This window comes from Labrus mixtus, chromosome 14 (genome assembly GCF_963584025.1).
Source record: "Labrus mixtus chromosome 14, fLabMix1.1, whole genome shotgun sequence".
NCBI classification, from domain to species: Eukaryota; Metazoa; Chordata; class Actinopteri; order Labriformes; family Labridae; genus Labrus; species Labrus mixtus.
Window position 1 is genome coordinate 23,754,147 of NC_083625.1, and position 18,411 is coordinate 23,772,557.

The window sequence follows — 18,411 nt, forward strand, 5'->3', positions numbered from 1 at the left end:
TATATATATATATATATATATAAGTGTGTGTGTGTGTGTGTGTTTGAAAAACTAAGTGTGTCCATATAGATATCAACGTACACATCTTCTTTTTATTCCTTCTTGAACGTGGTCCGTAGCTTTCTATTGCGTCAGGAGTCCTTAATCACTCCACTTCCTGTGCCAGAGCGAGCAGGCGCGGGCTTGTTGGAGTTAATGAGATGAACTTTAGCCGTCATCATGTCGGGGGGCTCGCGGCTGCTCCGGAGATGTGTGTCTTCTGTTTGAAAGACTTTCATTGAGAAAAAAAAAAATAAAAAAACGAAAACACAGAGAGCGGGAGAGAAAAAAATGTGTGTGGGTGTTGACTTGTGTATAGGCTATGCATAGATTTTTCCTTGTCTGACACTTTGATTTTCCACATGGAGCAGAGTGCCTTGTTGCTGCCTGCTTTTTGTTCCGTTTGAACTCCGTACCCCAGCAGCACGACCGAACACTACAGCTTTGCAAACTTCTTTTTTAAAAAGAGAAAACCCTCTTTGTTTGGGGGGGAAATCCTTCCTTCATCTTTAAAATAAAGAGACTTCATATCGTAGAAAAAGAGGCAAAACATCACTTCCAGAGTTGTTGGAAAAGCTGAACATATGCAAAACTAAAAACAGATGCTGTTCAAAAAAACTGCTGCTGAAAAAGTAAAGGGACAAATTCCCTCTCATCACCTTGAATTTGTAAACACACAGTTACAAGCTGTCATGCCAAATGTAGAATTCTGATTCATCCTCTTAAATTTGAGGTAAGGAGACAGTCTTGAGTCAGACCTTAAGCATCATTTTATTTCATATTCATTAAATCAGTGAGAAGAATCATCTTTATCTTGTGCCAAACGTCCCATTATTCCTTATTTATCACATTAATTACGGTATTTAAAATATTCTAAAAGCTCCAAGAAGTGACGTTGTTTCTTAAAGGTGCTCACGTTCGTTAAACACATGGAGAGTTAATGCTGTAAAGAAAAAAAAACACCCGGTTAAAGTGTGGTTTGTGAGGAGCACTTATGATGTTCTTATAAAAACCTATAAACAGCAGATCAAATGTGATGATTGTTTCCCACAGAGGTCGACTCCATGTGGGGTGGCTGTGCAGACTGCTGAGTCAAGCATCTGTGCCGAACATCCAAACCTGGAACCAAAAAAAAAAAACCTCCATGGCTTTAATGACGCTGCACACCCTCGACAAGATCTTACCAAATGTAATTGCTGCTAAGCCCAGCCCTGCAGGCCGGCTGTGACGGGGGCTGGGGAGGAGGTGGAGGAGGTGGGGGGGACCGGCAGGCAGCCTTTGGCAAGCTGCCTGGCAAAGATGGTGATTTTCCATAAGCCGCCAACAACAGAGTCTGGATGTCTGAACCCCAGACATCCAAGATAGACGCTTCCCGGGTCCAGAAATGCAGAACAGAGAGAGAGTCAAAGTACAGAGTTCAACTATAGTAAATCACAGTGTCACAAGTTCACACACACACACGCACACACACACACACACACACACACACACACACACACACACACACACACACACACACACACACACACACACACACACACACACCCTCCTACATCCTCCCCTCACCTCCTCTGGGACCCTTTGTTCATGCTGCAGTGATAGTTTAATGCACGCTCTCACTGCATGAGTTAAAAAGCATAACTACAGGACCTCCAATGTAAACAATACATGTTTCATGACGTAATAAAACAAATGGGATTCACAAGCCGTCTCCATGGCAATGATTGGTTCTGCAGGGTTCTGTGTGCGCTGCAGCACCCGCAGTCGTCAGGTGTCCCTGGACCAGATACAGTCCTCCGCGGTTCAGCTGTAAACCAACCATACACATTCCTTCTCTCCCTGTCTCCCACCAGCTGAGCAACGCGCACGCTTACACACACACGCGCACACACATGGGGACAGGCTAGAATTAAAACTACAGGCTCGTCCAAGGATAAGCCGTCCTGATTGGACATCAGTGGAAGCAGAAATTCAAATGGTGAACCAATCAGATTGTGTGTCCCTTCGCTCCCCCCACCAGCACCTTATTAGGCGACCTCCCATGTCTCTCAAATTTCCTGACCGCTTGGTTGCACCCCGTAAAGAATGTCATCAGCACTGTACTGCTTTTGTTGACCATATTAGGTATGATCATGTTCAGCCAGCCCCCTCTGGAGCCTCTTTTTTTTAATTTTAAATTTACATGATGCTTCAGAAACGGAGGCCTTAGTTTCTACCAGGAAACAATTTCTTCTTGCATGAGCACATGAAACATAATTTATTTCGTTTGTTTTTTTATGATTTTATTACATTTTAAATAGTAAAAGACGAAAAAAAGTTTTAAAATCCATCCATCGGCTCATTTTTATTACAGTTATTAAATTAAAAATGAAACTCAGACAAACTCTTTGAGGGAATCACTCAGAAATCTTTGGCAATAAAATAAAATAAAAACATGAATAATTTGCTTCAGGAAAACTGAACAGCTTCACAGTTTTATCTTATTGTGTTCACACTTATATGTGTGTGTGTGTGTGTGTGTGTGTGTGTGTGTGTGTGTGTGTGTGTGTGTGTGTCAGCATTCAGTGTCAAAGAGTGACTTATCTTCACAAAGGAAGTTTTGTCACTTTGAAACTAAAGCATCCGCACTCTTCTTATCAAGTTGGGTCACATTTATTTATAAAGCACATAAAAAAAAACAGCAGCAGATCAGAGAGCTGGACAAACAAAAAACATGAGATCACAACATGTTTAAGAATGAAGAAAAGCTGAAAAAAACAGAAGTTATGTTCATGTAAGCTTTGAATGACATGTAAGCTTTGAATGACATGTAAGCTTTGAATGACAAACATCTCAAATAACGAATATATGAAATAAACTCCATGGAGAGGCCGACCTTCTCCTGAAGGTTAAAACTCGACCCTTAATTAAAAAAACCTGCTGATCTCCTCATTTTACCTTTAATTACATTGTTTTTGTTTGAATCTGAAATCCTCAACAAACAAAAAAATTAAATAATCTCAAATAACTTAGAAATCAAATAATATAAGAAAAAACTCATAAACATACCCCCTCCCCCAAAATCAGTCCACCTTTACCTGCACAGTGTTAAACCTTCTGCCTTATTCTCAAACTATATTAAGTTTTATTATTTTAAAAATACAAACCATGTTGACTGTGAAGCTGTCGAGGACTCACTCTCTGGTTTCTTGAATGTTGTCTTTGTTTGTCTTCATGTTTTTGTTTTTTGTTCTTGTGAAGCCGAAGATAATTTTGCACATTGTGAACAAATAAAGTGAAATCTTTTTTCAATATGTTATTATTATAATTATTATTATGATTCTGTGCATCTGCTGTGAGAGCAGACAGATTTAAAATTGAAGCTTTAAAGAAGTTTTAATATTAAGAATAAGTCTGTCAAGATAAATTCAGAAAACTTTACTCTGCAAAATATAAATTAAGAGCTCCAAAATGCAGAGATTCCTTCAAAATAAAAGTGGAAGATAAAAGCTTCAAATAATTAGAAATAAAGGTTTTGAGAACTTTAAATTACATTTTTATTAAAGAGGCATTATTAGAAATTCTTCCCAAAGAAGAAAACGTTTTTGTATTAATGATTAAAGCACAAAAACTATTATTTAACTTAAGAATAAAAGTAGATTAAATCAAACCATGATTAAAAACCACTGATTTTAAATTCTCTCTCAGAGTTTTTACATGAAGGCCTTCAAAATAAAACAATCTCTCATCAAATACTCCTGAAAAATGAAATGTTGAGTATTTCTGTGTGACTGCAGTTTAAAACATTTCTTTACACCATTAAAAAAAAACACATTAAATTTGACTGAATCATTGTTTCATCAAGCTCAGATTAATCTTCTATAATTACCCATATATTGAATGTGTCCAAAAACAAAGAAAGAAAGTAAGAGGTCCGTGATCAGATCAGGGCTCTCCTTTGTGCTCCCCCTCTGTGTTCCCAGAACCAGTTTAGGGTTTTAAAATCCAAACAGATTAAGGCTCCTCTTCCCAGAAAAGGTATATTAGTGGGAAAAATGTGTGTCACTGCTGTGAAGAGAGGCTTTTGTTGAGCTGTCAGGAGGAATAGGGCAAGAGGGGCAGAAAGAGAACGAGTCTGTGAGTCACAGGAATGACCAGAGTGTGTTGTCTTCTTCTCACGTTCCTCTCACTGTCACAATGGAGGTTAGAAAAAGGAAAGAAACGGGCAGCAGAGGTTAAATAAAGACACTTTTAGAGCCTCTTTGTGATGAAGAAATCTGTCCGGACATGAGTGTTGAAATAGTTTGAGAATTAGTGGCAGGTGAATCAGGGAGTTTAGAGTTTGAAGTTGAAGATTTTCACGTTGGGAGGATGCTCAGGGATTTATTCAGAGGTTAATTAAATTGTTAAAATCTCCTTTTTTAATTTCAATCATTAAATAAATATATTTCTCCTGTCATGAGCAACATTTTTACCGGATGTTTTAATTTATCTGGTGATGAAACCAAACAAAGAGGCAACTTTTCCCCTAAAAAAAGAGCTCGCCAGCACTTCTACTTCACACTGTGAATTTCTCAGATGAAAGATAAATTAGACTAAACAAATTTTCTGTAAATTAAAAACCTTTGATTTGAATTTAAATGTTTTTAAATCATTTAAAAGTGAGCTCCTATGAGGGGTGGTTTAGACTCTCGTACGAGGGAGGGGGAATCACTCAGATGCAAATGTCTTTAAAAAAAATGACTAATTTCTAATTATTATCAGAGTGTGCTGCTGCAGATCAAACTTCTGAAGATCTCATTATCATTTTCATCAGCTCATAATTTGCTCAATAATTAAAACAAATGTTTCTTTGAGTGCAGCCTAACAGGAGGAGGAAGCTGCTCCTGTGAAGCTGCTGCTGCTTTTCACTCGTAAATAAAAAACACCTCTGATGTGAAATCCTTTTTTTAAAAAGTTTTTTTCGTTTTATTGAAACTCAAACGTGTTTTTAAGTCTAAAAAGGATAAAGTTAAATGTCCGTAATTAGAGATAAATTTAAAAATAAAGAAGCCGGAGCTCGCTCGCTCTCTGACAGGAGGAATAAGAGAAGCAGATTATTTCACAGCCAGGGTTTGAAGAGTGGATGTCAAATTGTCTGAATTTTTTTTTAAAGGCACGTTTAAATGTCTTTAAAATGTCTTAATAAAACAATAATTTAAATTAATTACGCAGCAGGTTGAGCACCTTTTCTCCACACACCTCTGTGATGCTCCCTCCACCTCCTAAAGGCTCAGAAAACACACGACTTCCTGTCCTTAAATTAACAAACATCAGCCTTCTCATTGTTCATTTGATCCCTAAAAAAAATGTTTCAATGTCAAACACACCTCAAATTAACTGTGACCTCATTATCATATGAAATATAAATCTTAGATTGTGAAGAATAGTTGTTAATATAACTGAGTGTTCATAAGAACGGTTTGTTTTTAATCTGATCGGACATTAAATATAATTTAAGTTGGAATGAATCGCTGTTTATTTATTTATATTTTAAATTTTGTGTTGAGTGCAAATCTGTGAATGTGAGATATCTCCTGTATGTTCCTGCTGCAGGATCAGCTAAACATCATCAAGTCTTCAGGCAGAATTTATTCACACATCTTTCTGTCCACCTCTTCTTCTTCGTTTAGGACGTCGCCACACGAGCAAAAGTGGCCGTGCAGAAACTCATCCAGAGGGTCGGCTTCTTTGGGATTTTAGCCTGCGCCTCTGTAAGTCAGATCAATCATGACTCTTATTTTAAATGTATAAAACATCCCCATCATGCAGTTATCATCACGTTCACATCAATGTTGATATGGTTTCATCTCAACACATCAGTGCGGGTGTGTGTTGTTCGACTTGTGAATAAAAAGGGAAGCTTGTCAAAGTGTTAAAGATATTAAAGTGTGACTTTCTGCAGGGCAACATGTTGAACACACACATCCCGTAAATGTGCACAATGGAAACTCTTATTTTGAAATATTTTCTGATGTCTTTCTGTGTTTTACATGTTAACAAAATGAACTCCTGTCATTTCTTTTGTTGTTCCTCAGATTCCGAATCCCTTATTTGACCTGGCAGGAATAACATGCGGACACTTTTTGGTTCCCTTTTGGACTTTTTTTGGTGCGACACTCATCGGAAAAGCCGTCATCAAAATGCACATTCAGGCAAGAATATGTTTAATGAAATAGATCCTCTTTAAAATGATGTAAAGAGCTGTTTTTTTTTAAGAGTACAGTACATCACTCATTTCACAGCTGTGTGTGTGTGTGTGTGTGTGTGTGTGTGTGTGTGTGTGTGTGTGTGTGTGTGTGTGTGTGTGTGTGTGTGTGTGTGTGTGTATGTGTGTGTGTGTGTGTGTATGTGTGTGTGTGTGTGTGTGTGTGTGTGTGTGTGTGCAGAACTTCTCGTTTTATATCTCTTCTGTCTCATACTGCACAGACACTTAACTAAACTCTTCAGTGCCACATTTGGACATTTTGCAAACATATGCATACAGAGGGCGGAGAGTGTTCAATAATGAATCATGCTCATGCATATCTCCTGCAGCACTGTACTCAGCTGGCAGTGAGGAGGCCATTTTGTGCAGCCTAAGTAGGGGGAGTCAACCATTTTGTGATTGCAGCTGCAGCACCCCCCAGTAGCTTCCCTGTACAGTAGAGTGGTTATGCTGCAGCAGATAGATCATTCATGGGAAAGGTACATCCTAACCCCGTGAATAGGAAAGTGCTGTTAGGACAATTGGCATCTCGCTTGTTTCTTCTAATCCGGAAAAATCCTCAATTTGCGTCCAGGAATTTGCAGTATGTGTGTGATTCATCGCCAGGGGCTCGACTTTCTGCTCTGCGAGCAAAACGCTGGAGTTTGCATTGTGACAAAAAGGATGAAGGGGTTAAGAAGAAGTGTTTGTTTCTTTCCACTCTGCCTCATTCCTTATCATATGCAGAAAGCTTTTTCCTGCAACAGACGGAGAAAGAGAGAGGTGGTGGCTGTGGGGGAACCTTGTGAGTGCGAGGGGAACGCAGATAAACATTGTCTGTGGGAGGTGATGGAGAGCAAGAAGAGGGAAAAGTGAGAGGGACGGGTGGGGGTTGCATGCATGGCAGGCACAATCACACACAGTACCAGATTACACCCAGGGGTCCCAGGGGCCCCCACTGACAGAGGTGTGTCCCTCCCCGTCTTACAGAAAGAAAGACTTCACTCGGCTCTCTGGTATGTTTGGGGGGGCCCTGGCCCCTTTTCATGAAGCTATTTGGTTTAGTTTTCTTCAGGCCTTTAATGCAAATGTTCAGTAGGTTGTACAGTGTGTGGGCAGAAAACAACAAGAAGAGCAGGTGACCTTCTCCCTCGTGGGCCGGGGGAAACTAAGGGGATTTTGAATCTCCTCTTGTGTGTGTGTGTGTGCGTATGCTTCAAAGCCCTGTTTTTGATCTTGGTGTGTACCCGTGCTTCAGGTGTGTTCTCACCAGGAGTCTCCAAGGAGAAGTTTCTCTTTATTCTGCACCGGTTTCTCCTTTCTCTTCTGCTCGTTTAGCTTCACGTCCGATACCCGCCGCTGAATGGTGGACGTCAGGGCCTTTGTGACGCAGCATGTCACCAGAGGATGAGGCTTGTTGTCATGGAAGTACTCGTGACAAAGGTGTTGTTACCGTGCGAGCAGAGAAGACCAGTGAGGTGTGGCAAGTTTTCACACATGCACAAAACTGCTGCTGCTGCATGTGTAAACACTGCAGGTAGAAGTCAGGAAAATTAAATGCAGGCGAGTGAGTGAGGGTGATGACATTTTATTCAAGCGACATGTGAGTGAGCGATCTTGGTGCACATCATGAGGCTGCTTCATACTCTTCTCAGCTCACCAGTTTCACCAGTATGTTCTCTTCCACTCTTTTGTTGATACTGTGAATACGTCCAAGTACACGTAGCATTGATACAAAGTGTTTAAAATGTCGCCATCTTGGATGACTCCCTTTTATGTCATGTCCTGCAGTCTGAGACCCCCCCCCGCCCTTCTCGTCTCGCCTAACAGGAAAAAAATCATGCTCTGAGGGAAAAGTGTAAATAACTTAGTCATGACGATTTCAGGGGCAGGCTGTCCTGGAATCTTGTAGATATTTTCAGGAGTGCATGTATGAACAGCAGAGAGAGAATAGTTGTTGTGCAGTTCAAGAGGGATGCTCTGACTTGCACCTTTCTGATGATTCCCTTGTGATAAACATCTGATGTCATGCTTCCTTCTTGTAAGTGTGCAGTGTTTGTGTACGTCTGGGATTTGTGTTGCTCTTATCATCTTCATCATCATCGGATCATCGTCAGTTTCCCAGCAGACACACTTAATGTTTCTTAGTCAGCTTTCCTGTGTGTGTCGGCCATCTTGCTATCCCTTCCTTCTTCTCCTTTTTTTTTTTTTTTTTTTCCTGTTGCATGATAGATGTCTTGTCAGTGTGTTTAGTCGATGTGGGTCCACAGAATCCATATTCAAGTGCATCGCTCCAAATACTTGTTACTCAAGTTGCAGCTTAAATGTCAGTGTGGGGGGATCGACTTACTGTCCCGCCTTGTGTTTATTTTCTGAGTGGCACAGGAATAGTACGACTGTAAATGTCAAACTTTTTATTTCTATTTTTAATGGCTGCACACGTCAATTACGAGTCGTGTTATTTTTGTGACAACACTGTGACTGTGCGTCTTTCTTTTTCATTGTGTCTAACGTTCAGCGAGGCTCCGATGGTCCAGACCCACTTTTGAAAAGTAATTATTGGAAGACAAGCAGATGGCAATACATGTATGACCTAGATGACATGTCATGCAACTTTACAATGAACACTGTAACAAAGAGCACTGTCACATGTGATTAAACTTGTGTGGGGGTGTCGCTGTGCTCCGTTATCTTCACTGTAGTCATTTAAAGGTGTCTTACTGACATGGCTGTCACATTCATTTCTGTTCTCTTAAAGTGACGTTCGTTTCACTCGTACTCTTCTCTTCAGTTTCACTATTCCACACTCCGCTTGTTGTTGTTTTTATGGGTGTTGAAAGTGTTGCATAGTCCTCGTTTAACTGTTGCTCAAATCGTTCCAGTTTGCAGCTTTCATATGAACAACACGTTCATGAATCCTGAGACAATCGCCTGCTGAGGTCCAGTATCAGGACTGATCTGCATGTGAGGATCTGAGATTCTCTGAAGCTTCACCAATGTATCGTCCAGCTGATCGTATTGGCCGATCATAATATTTATAAAGGCTTCAGTGCATATTTTTCCAATATCTGCAAATATGACACCTTCGTTGTTTATAATTCTCAGCCCTGTCGGCAGCACATGTTCAGAATCAGAGCATCAAAGATGGTTGTCCGCACCAGGAATACTTGTCATGGTTTAGTTGGTTTATTCCTTGTTTTGTTACATAGTTAATTGTCTATCCTAGTGCTGCTTGTTTCATAGTTTGGTCTTTAGTGTTTCCTAATTTATTTTGTAGTTCTTGTCCTCAGTGTTTCTTGTATTTTCCTTCCTGCCTCTGTGTGTGTTTCCCTCCAGTTTTGATTGCCCTCACTGTCTTCACCTGTGTCATCTGTCTCACCTGTGTTTGAAAACACAACAGGAAACACTAAAGACTAAACTAGGAAACAAGCAGCACTAGAATTGACAATTAACTCAGTAACCAAACAAGGAATAAACCAACTAAACATGACTAAACCACAACAATAATATGCATCTTTCTGAGTATCCTGCAGGGTTGTATCGGCAATATTGGCGGACAAGCTAGATGAAAAGGGCATATTTACATCTCTTCACAAAAATTGAAATTTGGGCGCTGGTGGTCTAGAGCATGCAACCAAGTACGGGGGGCTGTAGTCCTCGAAGCAGGCGGCCCAGGTTCAAGTCCGACCTGCATGTCATTCCCCACTCTCTCTCTCTCTCCCTGATGTCTGACTCTGTCCGCTGTCCTGTCTAAATAAAGACCTAAAAGCCACAAAATAAATCTAAAAAAGGTCTTTAAAATAAAAATAATAATTCCTCTTATTCATAATCAGTGACTTCTCCTGTCTGATAAACAACACAAGATCTTTTGACCTCTTGTTGCCATGGCAACATAAGAATTATTCAACTGTCTGACATTATGCTGCAGACTCCTTTAATTAAGCTTCTCGTTTAAATTGAGAGAAATATTCAAATCCAGGATGACATCTTTACGGCTCCGTCATTACATAAATTGGAAAATTCTAGATGTCTTGTGTATCATTGTGCACGTCTCCCTGTAATTTTGGGGCAGTATATGTTTAGTGTTTTTTGGAAACCTTTAGATCTGGATGAGAATTCAGAAAAAAAAAAGGCTCTGCGGGTTTAAACAATCCTTCTCTGTACAACATGAATTTGTAATGACAGACCCGGCACAAGATCTGCTCAGTTTTTCTAATGTTGAATGTTGAAGGTCAACTCTGTGTTACTGGGTCTAACCACGCTTTAAGTGCTCAAAATGGATGTTTGTTTAAAAGATTACAGTGACGTCCAAACACCCTAAAGGGTAAGTAACTGGTCTATTATTGGTGACATGTTCCATAACATGGGGTAGATCCAAAATGGCTGCTGGTCGCTTGTCTGTTCCCTCTGGCCCTGTGACTGAGTAGGAATCAGACCGGACAGGAACCGGCCTTTAGACCCCTTATGAAGCAATGACACATCTTTGATTCCCTCACCCACCCTAACACAAAAAAACACACACACACACACACACACACACACACACACACACACACACACACACACACACACTCACGCACACGCTGATCAAGTGCCCTGTTGGTCATGTGTCATAGATACCGGCCTTTAATTTCTCGCCCTTCATGACAAAAGCTGCTTTTTTTACAGTGTGTGTGTGTGTGTGTGAGTGAGGGGGTGTTTAGGAATTACTGATTAAACTATGATGCACAAACTGCCTTCTTCTGAACCCTCACAGTGACCTCACAGCTCAGTTACTGACTCGCTCTTTCTTTCTGTGTGTGTTTCTTTGTCATACAGAAACTTTTTGTGATCGTCACCTTCAGCAGGCACATTGTGGAGCAGATGGTCTCCCTCATCGGGTGAGTAAGCCTCAAACGGGTGTGAGTGTGTGTACGTGTGCGTGTGTGTTCTCTAAAAGTACCCTGTGGTGTGCGCAGCTATCACACTTGACGGTTGAGGGACCTTTTTGGTTGGTCATGATGCATTCAGGTAATTTACCTCCCTTTGTCAGAAGTGTACCTCCTCCTCTTCCTCTTTGTGATGGTGATGAAGGTCACAGAAATGGCTTTCTGAGTGAGACACGTTGATGTTTGAAGTCGACTTGTTGCTTGAAAAAGAATTTGAAAAAGAGGTTTTGTCACTTTTTGTTCCCCTGTCGGCTCCTCGCTCTGCAGTTATAGCTCAATGTGGTGATTAATGGCTTGGATTTTTCCACAGCATGACTATGGGCATGAACATGTTCTGGCTGCCTCACAGGACAGGATCGGTCTATCGGAGAAACCTCCTCTCTGTTGTCGCCCCTTTTTTGACCAGTTGTTTATTACATACCTGATCTCAAAGGAGCTCATGCCAAAATCCAGCCTCTTATCTTTTGGATAAAGTAAGGCCTTCAGGTGTCAGGCCTCAGGCTGGGCATGTTGATGTTTATTAGACTGGAACATTTTTGGAGGAAAGAAAAAAGGCGAGATTAAGTTTGTGGTGAGAGGGATTTCACAAAGGAAACTTTCTTGTTTTTGCCATGGTGGGAAAATCATCAGTGTTGTGCAAAAAAATCTTGTTTTTTGTAAGATTAAGAGGCCGTTTGACCATCAAAACATCAGACTCCGACTGGAACAAAGACGTAATAAAAAGCAGTAAAACATAAAAAAATGCATTGTACAGAAAAATAACACACATAGAGATGTATTAGAAGTATAAAGGGCCTTGGTGCTGGGTCAAGGTGCTGATGGGTGGCATGATGGGTGTCCTTGTAGAGATGCCAGGCGCTGCAGCTGGAAAGTGCCCTCCACACACCTGCTGGTGGGAGTGCCGTTTGTTACGCACGTACAAACACACACACACACGCTGAAATAAGTCGATGAGATTGCATCAGCTCTCATCCTTGATTTGTTGTTTTTGTTTTCAGATTTGTTAAATTGTTTTTACGTTATTTTTTGGGCCTTTTTTGCCTTTATTAAAAAGGACAGCTGAAGAGAGATAGGAAATGTCAGGAGGAGAGAGAGCAGGGGGACAACATGCAGCAAAGGGACAAGGTCGGATTCAAGCCCATGGCGGCTGCAACGCGGACTACAGCCTCTGTACATGGGGTGCATGACATAACCGCGAGGCTATCGGTGCTCCTGTTTAATTGTTAAACTGAATTTTGCAAGTTCAAAAACAGGAAAAAGTGTTGCAATTAAAGTGAAAATAATCAGTGAACATAGAGTTAAATTCTCATTAGAAGTTTTAAAAGTTTTGTACATGCGTGTGTGTGTGTGTGTGTGTGCGTGTCTGGTTGTGAAACACCAGTTCCTCCGACAGTCACTGTTCATTGAGCTGCAGACTCAAAGTGAAAAGTCTCAGCTATAGCGACAGGTTTCATTCTGACTTCTTCTTTAAAGGAAACTTCCCCTCCTCATTACAACTCTTTAACTGTCAGCTTCCTTCCTCTCTGAGGCTTCTCCACATACACCTCTGCTCCCCTCGCTTTCTCTCTCTCTCTTACTCTCACTCTCAGTCACACGTCACCTTATGAATGGGTGACAGTCTTTCAGTTTGAGGCCTTTAGGGCCCTCAGAGCGCGGTGTCAGTGTTAACTAGGCAGGTGCTAGGAAATAAATTTGCACCTTTACACCCGTTTAAATGCTGGCACCTGCAGCTGCCCCCACCCACTGTGCACATGCTTAGTTGAACACACACACACACACACGGAAAGTTTTGTCCCGTAAGTGCCTTGAACCTTTACTCTCTGTAGCCACGGGACCTTTGGAGAAATTGAAAGTGTTTTAAATCCAAATTTAGTTTTAATTCAAACTGAATCTTATTTTTTTTTTTATCAGATTTTATGTTTCAGTGTAGAGGACATTTCTTGGCAACTCCAAAACAGATTTCTAAATTCCTGCATTTAGAGCAAGACATATTTGATAATCTTTCTTTTTTTTAATTTAACATTTCTGAATACATTTTATGGTCTGATTAGTATTCATCTCAATTAAAAATGTTCAAGCATTTTTCTGTCCTCTTCAGGTTTTTTTTCTTGTCTGATAAAACTTTTCTTTTATGGTATGGGCAAAAAAAAAACACACATTGTGGATTTATTGTTTAATCATTTCCACTCCGATTGTATCTGTTTGCTTGGCTCTGTGTGTTCACTCTCTGATAATGGAGGGAAAACTTTTTGTTTCTTTGTGGACGACTGAGGCCACAGCTGGACTTTGGCCGTAGTGATTTCTGCATGACATGACATAATAGAAAACTGACACACTTAACTTCCTGCTCTTTGCTTGTCAGGTGAGCTAGTTGGCACACTTACACACACACAGACACACACATATTTCTGTTTCTTTTTTTACTGCGTTGTAGGACGTATTTGTTCAGATGACAATAACTTTTTCAATTCTCTGTAAAATACTGAATTGTTGTCATTATTGTCTCCTATTTTTTTTTTATTGTTTTTCTTTTTGGTTACTTTATTTAAGTTTCTAATTAATTAGTAAAAATATTTTAGTTTCAGTTTTCTGACCAAACACATAGAGGTCTCTTTCACTCTGAGAACTCTCCGTTTGTTTAAAACTTACACCTAGTGATTTTAACATATGAAAACCCCTGGCTGTGTTTTGTAGTTAGACCTTAAATATTTGTGTGTGTGTGTGTGTGTGTGTGGGTGTGGGTGTGGGTGTGTGTGTGTGTGTGTGTGTGTGTGTGTGTGTGTGTGTGTGTGTGTGTGTGTGTGTGTGTGTGGGTGGGTGGGTGTGTGTGTGTGTGTGTGTGTGTGTGTTCCTTTTTACTAACCAGCTGCACCTATATTTCCAACCTGAGGAACAATGTGACAGGAGAGGATGATAAAATTCTGTTTAGTTTGATGGCTGCATCATTTACTTTGTATTTGTGTAAGCATGACGGGAATATTTTCTCAGTCACTGGGAGTGTTCACAACTTGTCCTCAAGTTTCATTGAGAAAATATTCTCTATTGCAACACGACGACTTTTAAGAAATACTTATGAAGCAATCTGAGAAGTGGATCACGACACAGTCATGTAGTTTGTAACTCATTCGATAAATGAACTGATTTCCAAACAGGCCTTTTTTCTTTTTTTCACTTTAGTGCTCATGGTCCTACACAGTTATCACCTCTTCAGGATGCATTCAAACTTTCAATCAATCAATCTTTATTTGTGATGCACTTTTCAAACAGTGATGTAGCACAAATGGCTTATATATAAAAATATAAATCAGACAAGATGTCAACTCTTACACTTCAGTTTAGAATTTTTAAGTTGAAAACCTGACAGTTGTTGCTTCCTGTTTGTATGTGAAGCCAGCACAAAGTTCAAAAACATCTCTTTGGCATGCTTTAAATTTTGAGGTATTTGGATTTATTTTTCTTCTTGAATAAGAAATGCAACGCCGGGTTTACGACAGCTTTGTGTAGCCTTAACCATGATACCAACAACAACAATAACACTATTATTCATGATTTAAAAATGAAATCGGTGGAAATGTATGGAATCGGATCGGAACTGAAAAAAGGTGAATCGTGCATTTCTTATTTCTGTAAGTCACCTCTTATAATAAATGTACATTTTCCGTTGTGTCACGTTTGTTAAACACCATAATTTAAGTCGAGGTGGATGTTGTTGTTTTCATGTCCTTGTCTCCTGCCTCATGGCCGCCACTCGCAGAATATCATTCATACATTTCTAAATGGGCCTTCTTGTTTTTTTCTTGTTTTTTTAAAAGGAGATTTCTAAACGTTTTCTCTCACTTTGCAGCCGTGATAATCAGGAAAAGTATTTTTTTTCTGTGTATGACATATGGAAAACATGGTGTAACAAAAAGAGAGAGGTTTTGGATTTAAGGCTTTAACGTCACCAGGCTCTAAAACTGTCAGCAGACGTTTTCATCACCTCTCTTAACTATAATGACTCCAGAGTGATTTTACTAGCTGGAAAAAAAAAAAACTTACAAAATATTTAAAGGAGATTTTTTTTATTTAGAACAAGTTGGATGTAAGTGACTTAAGATTTCCATTTTAAGTTTATGACTGTCTGATGTTCCTTTGGACAAATAAGTTCCGTCTTTAACAGTTACACAGTTTAATAAAGTCTTTGTCTTGTTCAGCTGGGATGTAACGTCGGCTCAGGAACAAAAAAAAACCCATCGGTGTTAGACATTTCAGACTAGATGTATTATGACTTCTTCATGTGTAACAGATTCTCTCACAGATGAGTTTCACTCTTGTTTTCCTGCCATGCAAAGTCTTCTAGGTTAAATCTATAACTCTCCGTTGGCAGCAGTGGGATGATAATAAAGATTATTTTGCTTTGAACTGCCAGGAAGTCACAATAAAACCTTCCTCAGATGCCTTTTGGCCTGATAAGCAGAACTGATAAGCCGTGTGTCTGATCAGACTTGTTAGCTCTCCTATGTCCTGTGACTAATGTACAGATGTCTGCTCTTCAGGGCCTGCCGAGCGTGTACAGTCATCGGTTAAGTTTGGCACAAAAAACTGCAAACTCAGTCAAACTGAGGCTTTGATCAAGTTCTGAAGTAGTCGTATGTCAAGATGTTTCATGCTGTCATTTGGAGAAAGTTCTTATTCAGCAGTTTTTCACCTTTAGTCATTAAAATTCCCTCAACAGGACATCTGAGTTTATGGATTTGATAAAAAATCAACTATTTTTGGCACTCTGGTTTTACATTAGAACTTCTCCTTTTTTAATTGCTTTTAAATTAGCCTCATTTAAACCATGGCTTTCTGGACCTTTTGTTTATACGTACAAATGCTTTGCTGCTGAACCTCAGTAGAGTTTTCAAGTTTCTCTGCTTTACTTGGATGCTATTTTTTCTGAGAACCTTTCACTTTTTAAATGGTAAATGGACTTGAGCTTGTGTGGCACTTTTCTAATCTTCTGACTACTCAAAGAGCTTTCACACTCACCCATTCACACACTGATGGAAGAGGCTGCTTCGTGAAGAGACCATCAGAATTAACTAATCCCAGCAGCGGGAGCAGCTTGTGTTTTTCCAAAGGTAATTTTGGTCATGTAGTTGTTTGAGCTGGGGATCGAACCCCCGAGACCAGCTCTTCCACTGAGCAAAAGCCTCATTTTTACTTTCGGCTTTTACAAAAACATGTTACATTTTCAAAACAGGGCCTTTAGTCGTGAGATAATGCATCAACGTGTTCTCACCTTTCATGCATTAAGACAAGACATAACATAACCAAAACAATATTGAAGATGATAGTAATAACCTTTATTTAAAAAGCATGTCTTAAGAAAGTTCAAATGTGCCTCATAAACAGGTTATAAAACATTACTGCACATTAAAAGAAAAACGTTATAAAAAAAGAACGAACATTTACAAAAGAATAAACGTCTTTAGTAAAAGAATGTTTAAAGTAGAGATTTTAAAAACTCACAGATTTAGCAAACCGGATTTCAGCAGGTAGGCCATTCCAGAGTTTGGGAGCTTGAATTGCAATAGCCCGACAGCCCTTAATCTTCAAACGGGCTCTGGGTACAAGCAGTAAACCCTGATTAGCTGATCTAAGGGGGCGCCCAGGCTCATATTGGGTTCAAAGGTCAATCATACATAGGGGCCTGGTTATGTAGAGCTTTAAATGTTAATAATACAAATGTTAAGTCAATTGGAAATGGAAGGGCAGCCAATGCAAGGAGGTCCAGGATTGGTGTAACGTGATCTCTTTTTCTTGAACCAGTGATAAACCAAGCCGCAGCTCGGTTCATCACTGGTTCAAGAAAGATATACCAGTATAGAGGGCTTTAGAAAAGTCCAACCATGTCAAAACGAAAAGCATGAACAACCCAATGTGAGTTGTTAAAGGATAAAAAAAAAGGATTTAATTCCAGAAATTAATTTGAGCTAAAAAAAAATACAAATGCACAACTTTCTTCACTTGAATGTCGAAGCAGATTCCGTGTCAAAAATAACTTGTAGGTTTGTTGCAGAAGGTGTGACAATTTGTCTTAGGGGTCCATTGCTAATCATTTTGTTTGAAGAAATAATTTGTTTGATCATCATTCAGTTTGAGAAAGTTATGAGATGTCCACCAGCAGATATCCAACAGGCAGGTTGATCTAGGTCGTTGTGATTGGTGGAATGCAAAGTGACATATAACTGTGTGTCGTCTGCGTAACGGTAATATTGTCAGTATGGTTACAATGTATCAATAAGAAACAGACAAAGAAGAATAACTCAATACCATGGATATGAGTCTGCTGAACTAGATGTCCATGACTAAAGGAGAACTTGTACAAACATTGTTATGGGTGAATCATCACATATTACTGAAGTGTTAGGATCCGCTTCAGAGCAGTAAGATATTCCCGATCCAACTCTTTGTTATTTTTTTATTTCATTTGAATTGGCTGTGATTCAAATTCAAAAGTCTTAAAAACAACTTGTCCTTGAAATGTCCTTTAGATCCTTGTACTCTTACACTCTGAGTACATTACACAATTATTTATATTTTTGTACGTCAGTCAAGAAGGCGAGTACTCCGGCCAACGCTGATTAATGCTCATTTTATAGTCTTAAATTTCAAGTCAGGTCAACTACCCTTAAAGAGCTTCAGAGGAAGAACAAGCCCCATCTCCCTTACTCAATTCTTTCTCCAGAACAACAGATTTATCTTTTTCTGTGCCCGGTCCTCCCTGTCCCCCTCTGCCTTATCTCAGCCAGTGAAGAGATGATCTACAGAAGGGAAAGCTTTAAAATCCACCGTGGCCTGCAGTAATGGAACAGGGAGCTTTCCTGTGTTTGACATGCCGTCTGGGTCGTCCAGTCTGCTCGTTTGATCCGCTGTGAGTCGCTTAATTTAGACTAGATTCCAAACTCTGATTCGTGCCACTGTCTCAGCAGCCATATGTGATGACATATGAACAGGAAAAAATAGATTTCTTCCGCTAATTATGAGAACAGCTGTGGTGCTGAGGCCCATTGGGTGGCTTTTGGTGATTCACCGTCTGCAGTAGTCCGGTGTGTTTACACCTTGTCAGTGGCGACTGCGGTGAACTATCTGTTGAGGTCTGGGACAGGATAGTGTGCAAGGTGTGTTATGGTGATGATTGTGTTTGTGAGAATGTTAAAAAAGTTAAAGAAAAAAAAAAAGTACGGACACATTACAGCTTCATCTGATAGC

The 18,411-nt window shown here is 39.9% G+C and overlaps 1 protein-coding gene across 1 annotated transcript in view; it reads left to right on the forward strand.

The window, feature by feature from the left end:
• LOC132988471 (vacuole membrane protein 1-like) overlaps positions 1 to 18,411 on the forward strand; it is a 74,016-nt gene that overhangs the window by 38,178 nt on the left and 17,427 nt on the right. The window contains exons 8-10 of the mRNA XM_061055891.1: positions 5,691 to 5,771; positions 6,096 to 6,212; positions 11,063 to 11,124. Of these exons, the coding sequence (XP_060911874.1) occupies positions 5,691 to 5,771; positions 6,096 to 6,212; positions 11,063 to 11,124 (260 nt within the window). The remainder of the gene's footprint in view (positions 1 to 5,690; positions 5,772 to 6,095; positions 6,213 to 11,062; positions 11,125 to 18,411) is intronic.